Raw genomic sequence first — 21,008 nt, 5'->3', positions numbered from 1 at the left:
CGGCTTGTTAGCTGAGAAGGAAGCTAGCAGAGAACGGAAGGAAGCTAGCAGAGAACAGAAGGAAACTAGCAGAGAACGGAAGGAAGCTAGCAGAGAACAGAAGGAAACTAGCAGAGAACGTAAGGAAGCTCGCAGAGAACGGAAGGAAGCCAGCAGAGAACGGAAGGAAGCTAGCAGAGAACGGAAGGAAGCTAGCAGAGAACGGAAGGAAGCTAGCAGAGAACAGAAGGAAACTAGCAGAGAACGGAAGGAAGCTAGCAGAGAACAGAAGGAAGCTAGCAGAGAACGGAAGGAAGCTAGCAGAGAACGGAAGGAAGCCAGCAGAGAACGGAAGGAAGCTAGCAGAGAACGGAGGGAAGCTAGCAGAGAACGGAAGGAAGCTAGCAGAGAACGGAAGGAAGCTAGCAGAGACCAGAGCCAGAACTATCCCGCTCTTTCAAGATATAGTGAAAAAAATAAACCTGTGACTGGTTCAAGTTAAGGCGTTTGTGTTTTTTCTCATTTATAAAGTTATTACAAATGTATTTCTTATCTGCTTCCTCAATTGTATTGATGGAATAATCGATAGAACATTCGACAACCTAAATAATAGTTTGCTGCAGTGCCAGGCTAAACGCATCAGAAACGTCTCAACTCGTAGTCACTTAAAGCATTTCCAGACTGTCGCTCTGCTCTAATAAAATCCTAATTTTATAACCTCATCCGACAGAATCACCATTAAAGTATCTTAAAGACAACATCTGTGCAGTGAACTCAGATGTACTTCCATGTGCCATGATCACCCACAGAGAAAGTTACAAGCAGCAGAATCTCTTTAACGTTTTTTCTCAAAGTGTCTCAAACATGGTCTCAAGCATGCTTTCAACAAATAGATTTTCCTGTAGTGCGTGTGCACTCCAACAAGGCCTTTCACACATGCCTTTCGAGCCAGGATTGATGCACCTTCGCAGGGAAAGTGTGAAAGCAAAGGCTGTGTGGGCGTCAGAGTTGATCCGCTGCTGATAAGTGACGTAGTAACAAAAAACCTCAAACTGGGGACGCTGTTGTCTCAGCTGATGTGTGAAACAAACACTGAAGCCTCCGTCTGGCATGAGTGAATTACCAAAGATGAACAGTATAGAGCTAACGAGGTCGTGTTTTCTGCACCAGCAAAGCGCCACCGATGACTAGAAAAACACATGGAAATAAACGGCTGATCAATACTACGTTACATATCAAACTTACCGCCACAAAAACACGCATATTACACGTTAAAAACATCAGATAAAACTCAGATTCAGATTTTTAAGTCACCGAGTTTTAAGTCACAAATTAAAGATTCAACCAACACTCCAGATCTTACAGGGTTACTATGTGCAAGACCACAACTGGATTTTTCTGAGATTATTTCCCATCATGCACCTGGTGGAAATTCTTGACAACGATGAAATCGACAGCTTTTTAAGTGCAGATGAAGCGTTGTGGAGATATTCGTGCTGTTGCCATAATGCAGTTAGTTGCTCCTCCTTTAGTTTTTGCCTCAGATTCACGTTACGGTTCAGTCTTACTTCGATGCTTCGGAATTTTTGCTTATTTCAGGTCGACTTACATTTTATTTTAGGAATTATGAGAAGCAGCAACCAGCAACGATGCCGCTTCATTTTCACATCATCTCCGTCTTTTATTATCTGATCACTTTTATTGAGCTGTCGACAGTCCCTCGTCTCATCACACCTCACTGCCAGGTCATGTTTGTGCAACTGTGAGATGTCACACTTTCATGATGTGTCTTTATATTACATCACACATCCAGCCACACCAGCCCATCACAGCAGGCCGTCATGTAGCATCATCACACTTCTGGAACAACAAGACATCACTGTGTGTGTTGTATGAAGACTGTTCAGTACACACAGTCTTAATTTACTGTATTCTTGATTAATTATATTCAATTAGCATTGAAAAGACGCTAAAACCACCTCTAATTTCTACTTCATGTTTGTTTTTATTGTGACGCTGAAAGTCAACGAAAAATCATCTTAAAATGCACCGTTTAGCATTTTTAATCTCAGTTTTGGATCATAATTAACATTAAAACATTAAATTAATCCCCAACAAGGTCAAACACTGGTGTCTTACAACAAAAACTCCCTGGATTCAAGAAATAATGTTTCAAATTAAAACAAGAGAGTTCAAATATCTGTGCACGATACAAGATAAACGAGAATATTGGATCATGTTTTATTCATTTAAATCTGGAGTTTGACGCAGAAGGAAGAGCCTGAATATTAAAATATCTCCAGGCATCATTCATTCAAAAAACCATTTAATGATGTAATCAATAAAAATTGATCCCCACAGTATCTTTTAAATCATTTTTGAAGAGCCAGGGTCCCACCGACACACGGGATAAACAACTAGCAGAACTGAAGCTCCTCACAGGCCTGAAACCACCTTAATCTTACGAAAATGTCCAAGAATAGATGCACAAACTAAATATATTTCATATTCATACCAATTATAGTTTTATTTATACAGCATTCAATCTCTGAATAACAGATTCAAACAAAGACTAAAGTCTATCTTTTCACGACAATGATTTATTTTCATTTAAACGTATTTTTAATACTCTGAGAACGTTAACTCGAGTCCCAAATCAGCCAAATGTCTTTTAATTTACTTTTTAGAAATCTTTATGTTCCCGTTATTTATTGTAAACTAATAAAAAAAAAAAAGCAAATTTAATTTAACTGTTCTACTCAAAAGATTGTTTACTAAATAAAGGTAGAGCGCACACACACACACATCTGTTGTGGACTGAGTTGCTGAGCAGATTAGAGGTTTTGTGGTGGTTGAAAATATCCGTACAGCAGACAATAAGTTGTGTTAACCAGCAGAAAACATCCACATTACGTTACCTTTCTTAAAAATACGTCAGGAAGCCACAGAATCCGACCGATCAACTGATTACAACAGAAGCTGCGGTCGCTGTGCTTCCTGTTCACAAAACGTAAACGAAAGTCGCTTCACGGTAAGATTTCAGGGGCTCCTGAGCTGCTGCACCTGAAGCTGGAAACACACCAGCTTGCAGAACGTTTACAGATCACCAAAGAAAAAAATGGCCGTTATAGACGAGCAGGTTCATGTGAAAACAGAGACGCAGCAGAATTTTTTTCGTGATCTTTACACACTTTTTACGAACTTTTACGTAAGCGTCTGGTTATTGAAACCATTCAGCAGGAGGCTGTTGAAATAAGAACAAAGCTATTAAGCTAACAAAAAGCAGGAACTTTGGTGCATTCATGTTCCCTTAAATACAGATTAATCTCTTTTAAAAACACAATTACGGATATAAATACAGTTTCAAACCTACGGCCCCTGATTTTCTCGGTGCGAACATAATATTTTATACTTTAAAACACATGCACGGATAATTATTGGATAAAAAAAACTACACGTTTGCGCTCTTTTTTTATGTCTTTATTTTCTTCAGAAGCAGAAAGAAGAGTTAAAGCTTTCGTTTCAGGTTTTAAATCGTCTTAATTCCTCCAGTCTCTGTTCAAACAAGAGAAAATCAAGGATCTGAATGGTGGGAATATTACAACTTGCCCTCAGATCTATTCATTGAGACACATTTTGGCTCCAGTGAGAAGAAACGCCGGTTAAATACGCTTCATTTAGAAAATATCTCATGTTTCTAGTTCATTTTTCACTTGTTTAAAACCATTGCAGGACCGGTAGAGACACAGTTACAGATGTTTGAGGGATTTCTTTTTCCCTCGAGACCAAGTGATTCCACTCAAATCCTGGACCCACACACAGATGAAACCGATATCTGCGGCGCTGAAGGTTTTTTCCCTGCAGTGTAACGGTACACATGCTAAACAGACTGAAATCCTGTGAGAAGTTAGGCTGCAGCGACGCTCTACTCATATCCTGATCTGACCTGCTCGACGTTTTCTGATGCTTTCAGGGCAGATTTCATCAGAAAACAGTGAAAGGTTGCAGCTTTTCAGCCTCCTCCTCCACCCCTGTATGCTTGAGCCGGGACTTCAAAGTTTCCCTGGAGTGTGTGTGCACATCCAGAGAAATGTGGGTCAGACATTAAAATGCATGAGTGGGGAGCAGAAAGCATGATGAAGTGCTGAGACACGAGGAGGAGAGAATGTAAAAATAACTGGAGGAGCGGCTCTGACAGAAACCGCTCCCTCCTGACGCCACGCTGCCACGCCATTGGTCCGTTAAACCAACAGGAAAAAAGAAACTAAAGAAGGAGGCGTGCTTCCTGCCGCCCGGACGATCTGCAGAGCTCCCAACATTGCTGTCAGAAACCCACATTTAGCCAAAAAAAGGTGGAGTATTTCCAGGAATCCAGCGAACAATGACATTTATTGTTCAGATTAGCAGTCCAAAGATGTTTCAACAGTCCAATCAGAGCCAGACGTAGCAGGCAACCGAGCTTCATTTAACCGGAAAAGGAGCCGCGTGATCAAACAAATCTGCTAAAAGCAGAGAAATCAACACAGACAGTCACTTTTACTCCTCAAAAGGAAAATTAAGCAGCCAGACTGGACAATCTCTAAAAGATCTAAGATCTAAAGAAGGTTTTTCACTGCTGAAAAGAAGTGGAAAGACGTGGAAACTGCATCCAAATTCAAACAACTAAATAAAGTTCCACATCCTGGCTCCTCCTCAATACCACAAAGTCTGAACTTGGGAAGTTCGGGTCAGAAATAACAACTCACGACTAAACTAAATTACTTCACCTTTATCTCCACGTTCATATGGCCAATAATGGATGTTCACAGAAGCCGAATCACAGTTAATCATTAATATTGATCATATTTACATTTCCTGTGGCAATACGAGCTCTTTTAACGCAACCATTGGTGGAAAGTCTTCGTCGTTTGCTTTGACCGAGTTGAACAAAAACAAGAAATAAAAGTTTAAAATGGAGGGAAAATGGATGTTGACCGTCTAATTTACCACGAAGCCGAGGAGGACTGAATCAACGCTCTGAAATCGTCAAAGAGTTTGGTTTCTGGTCACCGAAAACCACCCTGTTTACTACACATGGACCGTGGCTTATAGCGCCCCCTGGGGGCAACGCGACACACTACACCGTTCGCTCAAAACCTGACACTGGAAACAAGACTGATGACCAATTTTTGTGAAGAGACAATTGAAAAAGTTTGCTACCAGGTGTAAACCCAGCTGTTTCACATTATTACATCAGAGCATCTGAGCTGTGTTTCCATCCAACTGCCAAACAAACCTGAAGCAAACTTTTGAAATGTATCTTCAAAGAAACTGTGCATCAAGCTCGTTTCCATCAGCTGGAGGGAAGACGATAAAGCATCTGCATAATCAGCAGGAGGCGGCATCGGCCACGTTCCACATGGCTATAACGAACAGGCCGGTGTTTTCTAACTGGAAACCAAACTTTGAGGAAGGAGACACAAAGAAAACCAGAGTTCTTGGTCATTTACGGAAGAAAAATGGGAGAGACGTCTTCGGGAATCCTTTTCAACAGCTGCGGTTTGTGACTTATTGGTTATGCTTAACCTTTACAAGCAGAAACCGCGAATCGATCAGTCATGTGGCGTTCGCTTGACAATCCGAAAAAGGGGTTTCCATCCACATTATTTGAATAAATTACTCTTTTATACGCTGCTGCTTCCGTAGATGTATAAATGGAGCAGCTGGATGTACTTTAGACATTCAATTATCTGTTTTTACTGACAGTATTTACTGTGTTTACTGCTTTCTTTACACATATAGATAAGATCCTCCATCTGGAGTGAATCACTAGATCCTTGGTTTAAATGTGGACACCACATTGGATGTTCTCCGAGCCAAAGTTTCCATAAACACAGAACAAATTATCTATTGGGAAACTTTTAAAAGGGCCTTTTATGGGCTCTATGATGCTCTAAAGTAGGGCTGCAGTATTACGATTATTGTGATATAATAAATAAATGGTTTCATCACTCATCTTGGTTGGTTCTCACTGAAAATACACAAACAAATGACCGATTTTCCTGAATTACACAACGAGAAATCAAAATTAAATTAAAAAAAACTTTACTGCATTACTGGAAATACATGGAGCACAAATAAAAAGACACAAACGTTCATAAAAATAAGATTTTTTTATTCCTTTTTGTTGCCCAAACACCTTTAAGTGAGTAAGAGGGTGAAAATAGTCATTTCTGGTACCTGAAAGCCTTATTTTCTACAGCTAAGGGTTGGTGCCACTTATCCACATTATGGAGTCGGTCATTTCTTTACGCATGTGAAGGCTTCTCATATGTCGAGCCACCCACAAACACCTCCGTGATGGTCTTTTACTTTGCTTGGCTTGCAGGCTGTGTTTGGTTTTGTAAGCCAGTCCGCTCTTTCTCCATCGTGCATCCATCATACTTTTCTCTGTGCCGTCCGGTGCTGATATGAGTCTATAATGTTACCAGCAGCTTTAACTCTGCATATCTTACAAAGCACTCCACATAAATCAAAGCAAGAGCACAAAAGTTCCTCAAACAAGTCTGAGGCAATTGTTGGAAAAGTGTTCCAGGCTGCAACACCTGTAAGCTGAAGCCTGAGGACATTGAGCTGATGCCACAGTTTATGAGCACATTGATCAAAACATGGATCACAACCAGCTTTTAAAATCAGACAAATGCTGGTGAAAAGATTTGTTTAGCAGCGGATTCTGGATGATTTTAATTCAAACTGCCTTATAATAAGGAAAAAAGTGGTTAAATATAAAGCTGATGCAACAAATCTTCTTTATTTTAAATGAAAACTAAATCTTTTTCATCTAAATAAACTTAAACTTTTGTCATTCAGGTGGAAAACTGAAAGTTTGGTGAGAAGTTTCACTTCATTTCACATTTTCAGCTGTCGCACCATCGTATTAGAGAGCAGCAGCAGTCAGATAATTAGCAACCCACATGTATTTCACTCTCAGCTCTCTGTGGAGGTGATAGACTCTGCTGAGAGTCATGAGGTTTTAATGAGCAGTTTAATGCGTCCTAATAACGAGAACCGCTCATCGAGAAACGTTTACAGTCTGAGGTTTTTAGATTTATCATCATTGGTCAGGATTCAGAATCACCTTCAATTCACAAACTAAAATAACTCCAAACTTTGTTGAGTTTGTGAGAAAATGCGTCAGAAAAGATGTGCAACACATCCAGATAAGTCTTGTTTTAAGAGTCGAAATCAAGGATCATTTATAAATACTCTATAAATGTTAACAGTGTTTTAAATGACTCGACTGATCGATAACAGAGTTTGGAGTAAATTCATCTGTGCCTCGTCTCTGTCCGACTGAAGTTTGGGGGAGACAGGAGGGATGGAGGGAGGGAGGGAGTCTGACCCCGGAGTTAAGAGGCAGAACAAAATGGCGGCTGCAGTGGTGCGTTACCGTTTTTTCACAGAACTAAACCGGCCGCCATTTTCTCCTCCACCGGTGCAGAAAAGGCCAAACTGGGAAGAGGAAAAAAAAAACATCAAACCACAAAGAGGGCGGGTGGAGGGTGTGGGGTGGGAGGTGTTAACGAGCTGATGTGATAAGTTGTTATGTGCTAATTAACAACTCATTTAGAGTCCGATGTTTGGAGCACCTCAGCGAGCCCAAACTGACCTCATGGTGGTGGAAATCACCCACATGAACCAGATGAATCCACTCAGAGCCGTTTTACTGGACATGTTTGACATCTCACAACACAGAGTGACTTTTTAACCATAAAGAACGTTAAACGTGTTTTTTATGGATTCTGTTTCACGTGAATTTCTGAATATTTCAAAAGTATTTTGACCCAACTAAGATCTTAAGTTTTTCTTTATTTTTCAGTCTGTTTTCTTAATTAATAAAATTGTTGAAGGCTTGCACACTTTGCTTGTTTTTTATTGTATTCGTGGAATATATTTGCAATAAACTGGCTCCTTGTCCTCTTCTGCCCGCAGGTTACGTCACATTTTATTCATGACTTCAACTGATATTAAACAACACAAGAAATAAATAGTTCGCAGTTAGCTATAGCAGAATCACTCGTGTTTAACATTTCGTGCATCCTTTGCCTTGTGATCGGAAAGCGAACCACCGATTCCAATCCAATCAATATACCACAACTTCATTTTAAATTGAACACCTTTTTTCTTTACACGTTTTGTCATAAAGTGATTCATGCTAGGAAATTAAGTACATCAGTCTGTCAGATGCCATTTGCATAGTTATGTTTACGTGTACGGTGGCTCTGAGCAGTCAAAAAACTCCCAAAAATTATTTGACTGACACAAAAAAAGAAATCAAAATTGTTCCGAAAACTTTGACGGTTGAAAAGTTCGGCATCGGTGTCATATATGAGCTCACATAACCTTTTTCTTTTTGTGCGAGTGTGACAATATCGGACGAAAAATAACTAAACTGATGTCTTTACTCTGAAACAGATAAACAGTATTTTCCAAAATATCTCAACCCAAATGAGATCATGTTTGGAGTAAGCATTTTAACTGCCTTATGTGGACATATATACCTTATTCTTTAGATTTAGTCCAACGTATTAGGTCCTCTTTAAAGAACTCTGCTTCTTTTAAAGATCTGGTTGCTTGTTTCTTTGGTAAAATCTGGCAACATCAGCTCAGACAGAACGATGGAAGGTGCTAAAATCCACGGATGTCGGTAATTAAGAAATTACTGGTTCTTACGTTTAAAATAGTCAATGAACTCGTCTTGTTCCCTTCTACTTGTGATTTTTTTACTTTTCTACTGCGCCAACTCCATATGTAATTAGGTGTTATTAACGTTATTATCTCACAATTTACATCCATGGACTGTGACACTATTACGCAACATATGGGATGCTTTTAACATTAAAACAGGAATGCGATTTGAATATTCCATCTGCAACTCATCCATACTTCACAAATTGGAATATCGACCTTTTTTTATTCAGGTTGAGGGTTGACGTAACCACCGTTTGTCTAGTTTTCAAGCAATTCTTGAGTCTGTGGTCAAAAACACTGTTTCAAAGAGCTGAAGTTGAAAACCACCATTGTGAAAGTGTAGATCCAAGCAGGTAATTGCTTATTGATAAGAACTAAAACTTTCAGGTATTTCCTTTTTGGTTCCGACTCCTAATCGAGTTTCAATACTTTTCCAGGAGACAAATTTTTGGGTCTTTTGGATTTGTTTCCGATGGTATTTTTCCAATATATAGCACAGGAAACTACATCTTTTATTGGTTTTGGTAGTAACACGTAAACAATAATAAAACTTTGTTCTCGTATATCTTAGCCGAGGTTTAAAGCGAGCTATGGTGACGTGGATCACTGATTGGTCCCGAAGACTCATAAACTTTTGTTGATTAAAGAGGTTTTAAAGCCCGACATATGATTTACAACATTATTACGGATATTTTGCATGTTTATTTAAAGTGAGTGTGATGATAATAATCTGATAAACACCTGATGCAGCACATGTCAAACAAACATCTGGAGTGGAAAATTAAGCTAGGAATGGCTGTCAAGTTGAGGCATAAAACAGAGTTTTTGGTCTGAACTTAAATGTTTTCATGTAAATTCAGATTATGATGTTATAATTATAGGCTCACCTCCGTTATTTCATTCAGCTACTAAACTTTTCTATATATTTTCATGATGAAACCTCGAATGCAGAGTATTTAATGTTCTTAAAAGCTAATTAAAGTCCTGCCTTTAATTTTATCGTGTGTGAAAACGTTTGGTTTAGTTTCCTGTTAAAATCCTAAACAAACAATTTCGTTCATCACATTTCATTTAAAGTCAATAACATCACACACAAACTCTTAAAAAATGTGGAGCAGAGCTTTGTTTTCCCTCAGAAAAACCCACATTGTAAAGATCTGTCAGAATTCGAGTCTACGAACGGTGAATCATCTGAAATAGATTCATTGAGGGTGAACTCTGGTTTTCCGCCATTTGTCTGCCTCACACATTCGTCTTTATTAAATCCATCAGGAGCTTCTCACTCTGCACACTCAGTGGCCCCGGGACATATCTGGAGGTTTTTCTGCTTTGACGAGACCTTAATGAAGTTAGGATTTTTGGGGTTTTTGTGTTTTTGGCTTCGAGGAGGCAGCAGAAACACACACTGCAGTCACAGAAAAACACTTCAGTTTCCTCATAATTCAATTTCGTGAAACAGAGTCCAGTCACAACGAAAAAATGTTCCACTTGACCTCCAAATAGCAGAAGGTCTGGGATCAGTCTGAGAAGCAAGAAAACAACAAACAAGGTTTCAGTCAAGCATAGAAACACAAACATCAGCAGAAACATCACTCATCAGCAGCTGCTCTGATGAAGTTTTATCACGGTTTGTTACGAACTTTCCAAAAATAACAGGACACGTCTTTCTCACAGCTTCAGTAACCCGTTAAATCTTTAAGGCTGATTTCATTATTGAAAATCTGGAGATTATGAGCCACCACAACTTCACACGACATCTTCAGACTTCCATTATGCTCAAACAAAAGTCCAATAATCCCAAAGTTTTCACTTTTAAAGAAGCACGACACAGAAGGGAAAGAAATCCTTTGAGGTATCAGAACATTTTAGATCATTTCCCACTCCTATTACACTGAAAAATATAGATTCTTTTTCTTTTTATCTAGTTGTTTTTTCTTCTCTAATAAAGTTATATTCACATTACCAACCACACTGTTCAATTCCAATATAAAACAGATGAGATTTGACGGTCTACAATTATAACTACAAGTGACCAGCAGCTGACTTTCACGTCAACACGACCGCCCATCGAAACCCAAAACACTTGATATCTTTTTGCGTTTCATTTGTATCAAGATCAACAGAAAAATTAGTCATTGTGATCCAATGTCAGGAGATTCAGAAACAATTCTGAACTGAATACAATCAAAACAAAGCTGCTGATTGCATTTAGCTCTAAAGGACAGCAAACATTTGTCCAGCTTTACAGGACAAGACTGAGAACGATAAAGAGATGATTACTATTACTACTAACGACTACAGCACGTCCAGCAATAGCTGCTAGATGGCTAGCTTTAGCTGCAAGATGGCTAGCTTTAGCCATTTTAGCGGCCATTGCTAACAATGTTTTGCAGGTTATGTTGACACGTGTATAAGCAAAAATGCCACATGGACTCTGATATGAGCATCTTCACCTACGTTGCATGTCAACACATTAAATTATAAAACTAGGAGCACATTTTGAGCTTTTGAAAAGACACAAATTGGTTTTGAAATTCGTAAATAATCTGTGTACACAGATGAGTACATCAGCCAAAAAAATAAGAATAATCAGTTTTGAGTCACTTTAGCCCGGCAATGTGAACAAAGAGTCAAAATTCGACCATTTTCAGCTTCTTAAATGTGACTGGGTTCCAGTTTTCTGCTTCTTAATAAACTTAATCTCGTTGGTTTGAGAATTTTTTCCCAAAAACTTCCAGCCTCACGTTAGCATTTTAATGGAAATCAGTAGGTTTGTTAGCTGAGAAGGACGCTAGCAGAAGCAAGCTGAGGCTTGGGCTGGGCGGTATAGTGTGTATACACAATATATTGTGGCTAATTTCTGTTGAAAAGTCACAAGAACTACCCTGCTAACCCACCGTAATCTCGTCTCATCCATTTAAAACCTTTAGCTGCAGACATTTTACTATTCGTGGATCACAGCTACTATGATTTCACACGGATGTGGCCTCCAAAAAACCAACAGCCTAAGGAGACGCTGCCATCTTACCATTTATAACAAATGATTGTGAAACTATTACATTTTGAAGATGTGGTTAATATCAATGTCAACAGCTAGTTTCTGCTTCAGCAGTTGTTTTTTAAGTCAAAACTGCGACGATCGGCTGATTAATCAATAAAATGATTCATAAGTATTATCGCTCTCTAAAATCTAAACAATTAGCTGCATTTATACTTATTTTAACCTCAGAATTATGCTGATTATTTTGGACAAATGTCCAGATCGTTAAAGACATCAGCTTCAGCTTTCGGGCAATGAGAAAATTTATTTTCTATATTTTAAAATCAACAAGCTGTGAAAATAAGAAAAATCACGAAATCAATAATCATCCACCAAAGTTGGTGTCGTTTATGACAGTTTTAACGTTTTAAAGTGATCGTAATTAGCACAAAAAGTTGTTACTTTGCAGATGCCCCCAATTAAGTTTCATGAACATCAGGATTTTTAGAGAATTTTAAAGATATACAAACTGAAATCACACAGGTCACCTCAGCTCTCATCTTAATTAATGTTTTCCACAGTTTTCCAGTGACAAACAACTAGTTGATAAATGGTTTTACTTAAGATTATTTTCGGATCTTTTCATTGGACCAAATCCCCAAAATATTAATTAGCAAATTAAATGGGACCAAGATCATGTAAGAAATAAAAATAATTTTCAAACAGCAAATATTTGAAATTTTTCATTGAATATTTACTCGATTTCTTTATTATCTTCTATTGTAATCAAACAGATTGATCAATTGGGAGCTTCTGTGCAGGCGGTAGATGATGCAGCAGTGACCGGTTTAACTTTATCAAAGTTTTCTTTAACACTTAACTGAATCTCTTTTGGGTTTAGAGTCAAACCAAACATTTGACCCTGGAAAATGGCTTAAACATCCAAACGTTAACTTTACAGGCAGATGAATTTATGGTGAAAATAACCGTCAGTTGCGCCATATTTTACATTAAAAAAGCTGCGATTATCTCTTCATTGAGCTTCAACTCTGAAGACATTAAGAGTTTATTTTGGGGCCCATTGTTGTTCTTGTTGGAGTCTGAAAATATTCAGAACAAACACGGCATCAGAAGAGGATTTTTACCAATATATTCAGTTGGATCAGTCGACTTAAATGGGATCAAATGGTACAGAACGTAAGGGAGCATCTTATCTGATTGACCTCCACTGGCTGCCCTTGGCTGCCTGAACCAAATTTAAGTCACTAATGCTGCCTGCAGAGAGACGTTTGGGTCTGCAGCAACTGTTTAAACTCCTTCTGGACCTCTGTGTTCCTCTCAGGAACCTCGTCTGGTTCCATCATCCCTAAACACAAGACAGTCTCAGTCCACACTGTTCTTATTTGTGATAGCACCACTGTGGAAGCAGCTAACTCACATTTCGTCTGCACATCTTCACCTATTCTATGTGTGAACACGCTTGAATGTTGTTCTTCGCTTGTAAATCTGCAGCAACTGCAATTAAAGTGCTAAGATTTAAGGTCCAGGCCAATAAAATAACAATTTTATGGAGCTCTATCTTCCCATATTAGATTTTCTAATTATTATTTTTTGTAAATCATTTAAGGTTTTTTTTTTTTATTTCTAAATTTGAAAAAAAATAAATAAATAATCTAAGTTGATCACATTTCCTGCTAATTCAACACACCTGCCTGAGGATTCACTCTTATAATGTTTCAATCACACAGCCCTTGCTCCCGGGTACCAAACAGACCCCTCCAGCAAAAGCATTTGGCCCCTGATGGAACTATAATAAATATAATTTTGTATTTGAACTTCAGTATCAGCTCTGATGACACTTTCATACTTTCATGTGGGTTCTATCGCTCTTTTTAACCAATACTTTTCAAATTTCTTCTCCCCGTTTTCACTTGAATTGATAAAACCAACTTCCTAAATTCATGGTGAAGTCAAACATTCCTCAGAATTAACAGAACAAAACAACTTAAAGTCAGACAGCAGCAGTTATAACAACCAGAGGCCAATGATTTCATCAAAAACATGAAATCCCAAGTTTTCTCTTTTACGAAATGCTTAAATCCACCATTTGTGACAATATACACAAACACTTCTTTTGTGAATCAATTACATCATCATTACCCAACTGGTAAACTACTGCAGCCCCCCCGTCAGGCCTGTAACTGACTGAACTCCCCCCCGATTAGGCCTAAATCACTGAACCCTGACCTGCTTATTAAAAGGTCTTCCTATGCAAAATCCTGAAACAAACCCCAAAAAAACGTTTTCTCGCCAGTGAAGGATGTGACAAAACGATAACGTGCAGCCGGAACCTGAAAGTTCAGCTTCTGATGATGTTTTAAAATTTCTATCCATCACATTTGCATCTGTGAGGGTGAACGATGGATTTAGCTCAACAGCAGCCTCAACGTCACACAATGCAGCAAATGAAGCACAAGTCAAGCAGTTAAATACAATTATTTACCAATTCATTCCAATTTAATGCGTTTTTATTCGTCTGTTTTATATTTAGCTGATCAGACTTTAGGTTCGTAACATTTCAAACATTGGTCCAAAAAACTATAAAAAAGATTTTAAAAAAATCTGCATCGTGTAATACGAACACAATTTAAATTTTATTTTATAGCAATTTTTATTCCCACTTTCTCTCCTTCTCCAACTTCGTAGAAACATTCGTGCTGTTTCCATAAATCCGTCAGTTGTGCCTCTTTTTGAACTGAATCGTACGTTTTTCCGCCTCATCGCCATGGTTACCGCCTGTTTGGAAGCCACATCAGCGCACGTGTCGGTTGAAAACGCAGAACGAGTCACTGAACGACACAAAAATAAAACAAAACTGAAGAGTAAAGCTGCTCGTACACATTTTTCAAGCGATTTCAAAGTTGTGGACAGTTTTCCAGAGTCCGAAACTCAATCCAGGCTGTTTTAAGGCGGTCTTTCTCACATCTTCGAGTTAAAGTTATGTCTTTAAAAACGTATGTTTCAGTTGGAGGAGCAATTAACTGCTTAAACTCTCTACAACGTTTCATCTGCACTTAAAAATGCAGCCGTAGCTAAAAACTCTTTCAGGGTTTTTTCCTTAAAGTCGTCTGGTGTACGAGAGGCATTACGATGTTATTTAACATGTTTAATTTTGTCGTAACCCCTTAAAACAGCTTGGATCGAGGTTAATGACCACTTTTCACCAACTGACCCGACACTTTGGAATCACTTGACAAATCGTATATACGGCCACTTTAACAGCGACTACATAGCGGTAAAAACTGCGTTGTGTGCTCTGATTGGCCAGCTGCTATTTGAACCGTCCAATAGAAGGCTGCTGTGTTTGCCAGGCGTTAAACTACATTTTAAACACTGACTTATGAATAATTTTAATGGTGAACTAAGCGAATAATAACAGGGATGGTCTCAATTACTGTTAAATGATTTCCAATCATGTTTTTAGGGTAATTTATTAACTGTTAAGTCAATGAAACATGAAGAAAAAAAACTGACCTTCACAGCTTCCCTTATTTTGCATGAATATTCCTTGAATATTTTGCATATGTCTTGCAGAATATTTTAGCAGCTGTATTTCAATCTTTTTTTGCCAAAAAAAGTAAAATATTTGCTTCATATCTTCAGCTTGTTGATTTACTTTTTGGTTAGAAAACATCTTAAGATGTAAATCTGGTGTTTCTGCATTTTCTGACATGCTGGAGGCAAAATAATTACAAATCAATAAGTTAAAATAAGAACAGAATTTGATAATAAAGATGATCAGCTGCAAAGCAACTTCTGTGGCATTATTATTAATTTCAGTTCTCAGCCGTGGAGTTCAGAGGAAATGTGATCATAGTGGAATAAAAACATGAGTGGATCCTCTCATCAGGACGTTATAAACTGCTGCAAAACACACAGCTGCTTCAGAAACATTAAGGAAACATTTCAGGAACATTTAAATCAAATTAGGTGTAAAAGCAGATGGACTCCTGCGGTGAGAGGAAGGAAACACTCCTCACGTTGTCGTTTAAAGACTAAAAAAAAGGAGCCTTAATAGATATCCCAGAGAGGGAGAAACCGAACGGGTCTGCATCTGAACCTGCACCGAAAACACCCAAAAACTGATAAAATCCCAACATGTGGAAACAGATTCAGAGCTTTGGAGGACGAGCACAGCGAGCCCCGACACCTCAGGCCTGAAAAATGTGCGAAATTATCCTCCAACGCTGTCTGAAACACAGAATTTCTGCTGCTCCTGAACGCATCATCATTAAAAGCAGGTGATCTGCATGCAGAGGCTGGACGGAGGCACCAGAACCCTGAAAGACCCGGATGGAAGAAACTAGAATAATGTTCAGTTTGGGTAGAAAACTTTAAACAGGAAAATACTTCGTGTCCACGTTTAAAAGTCTGTTTTGGGGCTTTTTCAGGAAACCTCTTGTTCAAATACTCAGTTTTGTTTAAATTTGACTCATCAGTTGTTTAAAATCAACATTTCCATTTAGTCACGAATCTGTAATTAGCGTCAGGATTACGATTAATCTCTGATTTACGAACAAAACTATTTCTCATCCGACTTTTTCGTAGAATTTCGTAGAATTAAATTAATGTTTCAGACATTTTTTTAAGCAAAAATACTGTAAAAAAATGTGTCCTGATTTCACTGAAATCTGAATATTTGACGAGTTTTGTGTAAAAAGCAAAACATTTGTACTTTCAGTTTAGAAAAATTATATTTAGTCTCTTTTATATTTTGCGAACAAAACATTAATTTTACAAAAAACTGAGCGACGCAGCTTTGCTAAAAGAAAAAAAAACAAGAAATCACAACAAACATTTGACCTTTTTGTCTTAAAATTTACTTAAAATACGATCAAATAGAAAAATATTGTTGCTACAGGAGATTATTTTAATCTGAAAGCAAAATATTGGGAATTTTTGCCCCAAATTCTCAGATTAAAGCTTAAAAAATGTTTAAAAATGTTCATTTCAGGCAGAATATTTGGAGATAATCCAACATTTATAGTCGTAACGTTATTTATTTTCCTACTTTTCTTTATGTCTCGCAGACTAAATAAGATAATTTGAAATAATAGCGTTTAACGGATAAAGAAAATAACCATTAATTTCAGTTTTATTTAAATATTTTGCTTCTTTGCTCCAATTAAATGATTAAATTTAGTGCAAAACCCATAAAACAGAAACTCTAATAAAGACTTTATTTAAAATATGATTAAAGAGATTATTCATAAATATAAAAACTGTTACAGATTTAAGATTGTTTCATGTTTCCACCCAAAAATTTGAGTCAAATTCCCCAAAATTCGGACTCCAGCCCCTCTTAGGTTTGCTGCTTGTGTCGTTTTTCACCACAAACTGAACATTTCGGAGTATTTCTGGTTTTTGGATGAATAAAGCAACACTTCTGAGGACGACAGCAGGTTTTTACATCACGTCTGAACACATGAAACCACACGTGAAGAGCTTTCAGCAGGCGGAGCCGCCATGTTCACGCTCCTGCGCACCTGAACCGGCCTCCCGGTCGCCTTTGGATGCATGTGGCTCAGAAAGATGGCGTTTTTGGTTCAAACGGACTGAACCACGAGACACTGCAGGTGAACGCTGAGCCGCTCAGGAGCAACACTAATAGGAAACACATTTCCAGCTGCAGGCTGCTTGGATGGAAACATTCTTTCTGGGAGTTTCATGGACTTTCAGATGTAATAAATTCATTCCCACACACACATGCTGACGTTTCACATGAGAAACATCACATCAGATATATTATTTCTCATGTGCAAACATCGGTTTGAACTTTCTGCACCGGAGCCACGTCCACAAGGAGGGATGAAAGGTGAACCTGGAGCATTACTCCTGCAGTATTATTGCAGGAACGCTGCAGGGACGCCAACAATCAGGCAGCTGGAAGCCCGAGATGCTGCTTCGCACATCTGGAGGACCACACACACTTTATGAGGCCGGCAAGTAGCAGCTTTCTGAGGGCCGAGGCCTCCAAATGTGAGTTTTTTCTCATTCATTTGTCTTTATTTTAAAACCGACTTGTAAAAAGACTAAAATCTGAACATCGTGTTTCCTCCTCTGGAGCCGCGACGCATCAAAAACCTGCACAAGCCTCCGATTGGACAGTTCAGATATGAGCCGGCCAATCAGAGGACAGAACGCAGAAAACAGGGACATGGCAGATATTACAGAGCAGAGGTCAGAGGTCACAGACACGTCAGGGTCAGACTGAATCTCACTCCTGAAGGTTGTTCTGGTTACATCTGCAGAGATCACGTGAGCTTCCTGCGCACGAGGTTAAATTTAACCAACAAAGAGTTGAAACCATTCATTTTTACTGAGAAATGTTGCCGATAATTAATCGTTCTGGCAGCCGAAGGGACTCAGTTTACCGTCAGTAACCAAGAAAAGCAGCAAACATTTCATATTTTTGTCAAATGAACAAAATAACCGACGACTCACTATATTCACCATTAAATCGTTTCATTTTTTTTATAGATTTGCTCAAAATAAAATGAGAAAAACAGTGAAAATTTGTCCAAATGTGCTAAAATGTCAGTGATTTCCAGCAGTTTGAACTCGTCAGCTTCAGCTCAGCAAAGCCGTGACGGGAAATTATTCCTGTTTCTTCAACTAATTACAGAAAAATTACCAGCAAGTGAAAAATATATCAGCTTTAATGAGTAAACAACTCACTTATTCCACCACTGGACTGATTTATCCTGAAAAATGAGGAGCAACGAGGTCTTTAAACGTCCCGTTGTCCGACCAACGGCTGAAAACCATCAAACGGTCACATGGCAATGTGAAAAGAGCAAATATTTGACTTTTTTTTGCACAAAAACGACAGAAAAATATTCACAGAATGTCAAAGTAATTAACAGAAACATATGTTGACCCTAATTTTAATGTTTTATTCTTTTTTAAGCAAAAAAACATGACATTTTTGGCCTGAAACTGTCTCACTGTGCTGCAAACCGAATATTTTTGGATCATCTTCAGTTACATTTATTCACTTTTCATGATGTTACACAAACTTAATCATTAATAACCTCTTTTTGAAAGGGAGCTGGAAGGTTAATGACCAATTAAAATAACCATTAACGGAAAGTCTCTCATGATCTGACCTCTTTCTTTGTCATGTCACCAATTAAATTGATCAATTTTGACGATAAAATCTCAGTAAATTACGCAAAAAATTCTGAAAAAAGGTGTGAGCTGAAAGCACGAAGCTGCCCAGATTGATGGAACCAACACAACACGGAGCTTTATGAGGTTTATGGAAGAAAAACTACATGAAAAACCTCTAACATGTGCTGATTCTCTGTCATATTCTACATATAATTCACATTTTCCTCTGCAGATACGTCTATTTGGAGGCCACCAACTCATTTTACACACTGTACAGCGCGCGCGCACACGCGCCCACACACGCACACCGAGGTAAAACAGACCTTCGTTGAGATCTGGTATTTCTGAGCCATTTCTGACACTTTTTCAGGCTTCAGGAGTTGCAGCTGCTGTAAACTCCGAGTTTTTACCGCAGCTCCAGCTGAAAACATCAGTCCGGTTATTTCAGACTTTTCTGGGTCACTTTAGTTTAAAATCTCACCGGCTGGATGTGACCTCCAGCAGCTCTGCGGGTTCCTGCTCACATTCATAATTAAAAGCTTTATCTGCTCAGGTCGTTTTCTCCCGAGCGCGCAGAGAAAGTTTCCGCTAAAGGGTCATTCTGACGCGCTTTTCTGCGCCCGACCCGCCGCCGCGCCGCTCCGGGTCTTACCTGGGGTTGGAGCTGTTCCAGTAGACCGCGTACCGGTCCGAGATGAGGCGGTCGTCGGTCACGGCGGCGCAGAGTCGCAGCAGCAGGCCGAGCAGCAGCAGCGGCGGCCGCCCGTTGCGCTCCATGTGCGGCGGCGCGGCGAACATCCGCGTCTCTTCTGTTCAGCTGTGAGCGCCTTGTGACCCGCAGGGGGAACCAGAACCGAAGCACATCAAAAACTGTCCGGGTCCGGTGCTCAGGGCGCAGAAAAGAGATTTTTAATCACTTTAGATCCACAGCATTCAGTACTTGGTGCTGGTTGGCTTCATGCTCGCGCTCTCGCGCGTTTATTTGATTATTTCCCGGCGCAGAGATAATAATCCATCTGACTCAGGCTGCGCTTCTTCATGAGGCTTCACGGCGACGGTTCGTTCTCAGCGAGCGCACAATTCTCCCAAATCCGCGTCCAAGAAGACAGTTTGTCCCAAAGTTGCATTTTTACCCAGTCAGAACCAGAACAGGACCGCGTGCTCACACTCAGCCAGTCCGTCCATGTGCGTCCTGCTGGGGACTAAACTCTGTCCCACATTTACGCGCAGTCCAGATCGGCTCTCATTCAGGATTTATGTCTTCTTCTCGTCTCTTACGTAACTGCTCCACACTTTAAAGAAGTCTCACCGGAGCTCCTTTGCGACCTTTCCCCGCTTCTGTAAGTTCGGGACGCCGCCGCTGGACCGAGCCTCCGGCGCTCAAACTTTCCGGGACCGGGTCGGACCAGGAAAGACGGGAACAAAGAGGAAAGTTGAGTTGCAGCCGGCGGAGGAGCGTTTGGTCTTGTTACCGGCTCAGCTCCAAACTGCTGCTCCCGGTGCGTCCCGGTGGGCGGAGCCTCTGGTTCACGGTGCTCTCCCTCCCTCTCTTTCAGGAGAACCCAACATGTCCAAAAGTCTGTGGACAGCTTGATGTTCCCTCCTCATGACAACACAATCACTGATGTCCTCCAGAAGCTCTCGAGGGGCCCCTGATGGCCCCAAAAACTCCACATTACCCACAGTCCAGGGCCCCATCTCCGGATTCGGTGTCTCTGCAGTTTGGTTTGTTCATCTGAGCTGATCAGAGACGGATTTTTACTGTTTTCCTCATAAAACACCAAATGGGCCCAAAAAAAAAGCTAAAATTTACAATAGAAGTGTGTTATTGTGCACATGTTGGAGTCAGTTTAGAGATGTAAATAACAGGGAGAGACGGTGGGATAATCTGCTCATAAATCTCTCAGTTCCCAGAGTTTGAGTTTTATGAGCCTCTGCATTATGTTTCAGTGTCTAATAAACTTTTAAACACTTGGACGTCTGGGTCAGACTAATAAATGATCTGAGTCTGTTCAGGCTTTGAAAACGCTGCTGAGAAAGCTGCAGACATGGAAGTAAATAAATGTTTGTTCGGTTCTCAGCAGCTTTAAGGTGAATCTCTGGTCTGAGCTCCTTTATTCTCCAACTCAGCCTGAACCCTCTGAGA

General features: G+C 39.5%; 1 protein-coding gene across 1 annotated transcript in view; it reads right to left on the bottom strand.

Moving 5' to 3' along the window:
- Positions 1-20,325, bottom strand: part of LOC140311505 (ephrin-A2) — a 120,457-nt gene extending 100,132 nt beyond the window's left edge. The window contains exon 1 of the mRNA XM_072388892.1: positions 19,515-20,325. Within this exon, the coding sequence (XP_072244993.1) occupies positions 19,515-19,660 (146 nt within the window). The 5' untranslated portion in view covers positions 19,661-20,325. The remainder of the gene's footprint in view (positions 1-19,514) is intronic.
- Positions 20,326-21,008: the final 683 nt, after the last annotated feature.

Source organism: Leuresthes tenuis, unplaced genomic scaffold (assembly GCF_036924035.1).
Source record: "Leuresthes tenuis unplaced genomic scaffold, fLeuTen1.0.hap1 SCAF_7, whole genome shotgun sequence".
Classification (NCBI taxonomy): Eukaryota; Metazoa; Chordata; class Actinopteri; order Atheriniformes; family Atherinopsidae; genus Leuresthes; species Leuresthes tenuis.
This window is presented reverse-complemented; position numbering and strand designations above follow the sequence as displayed.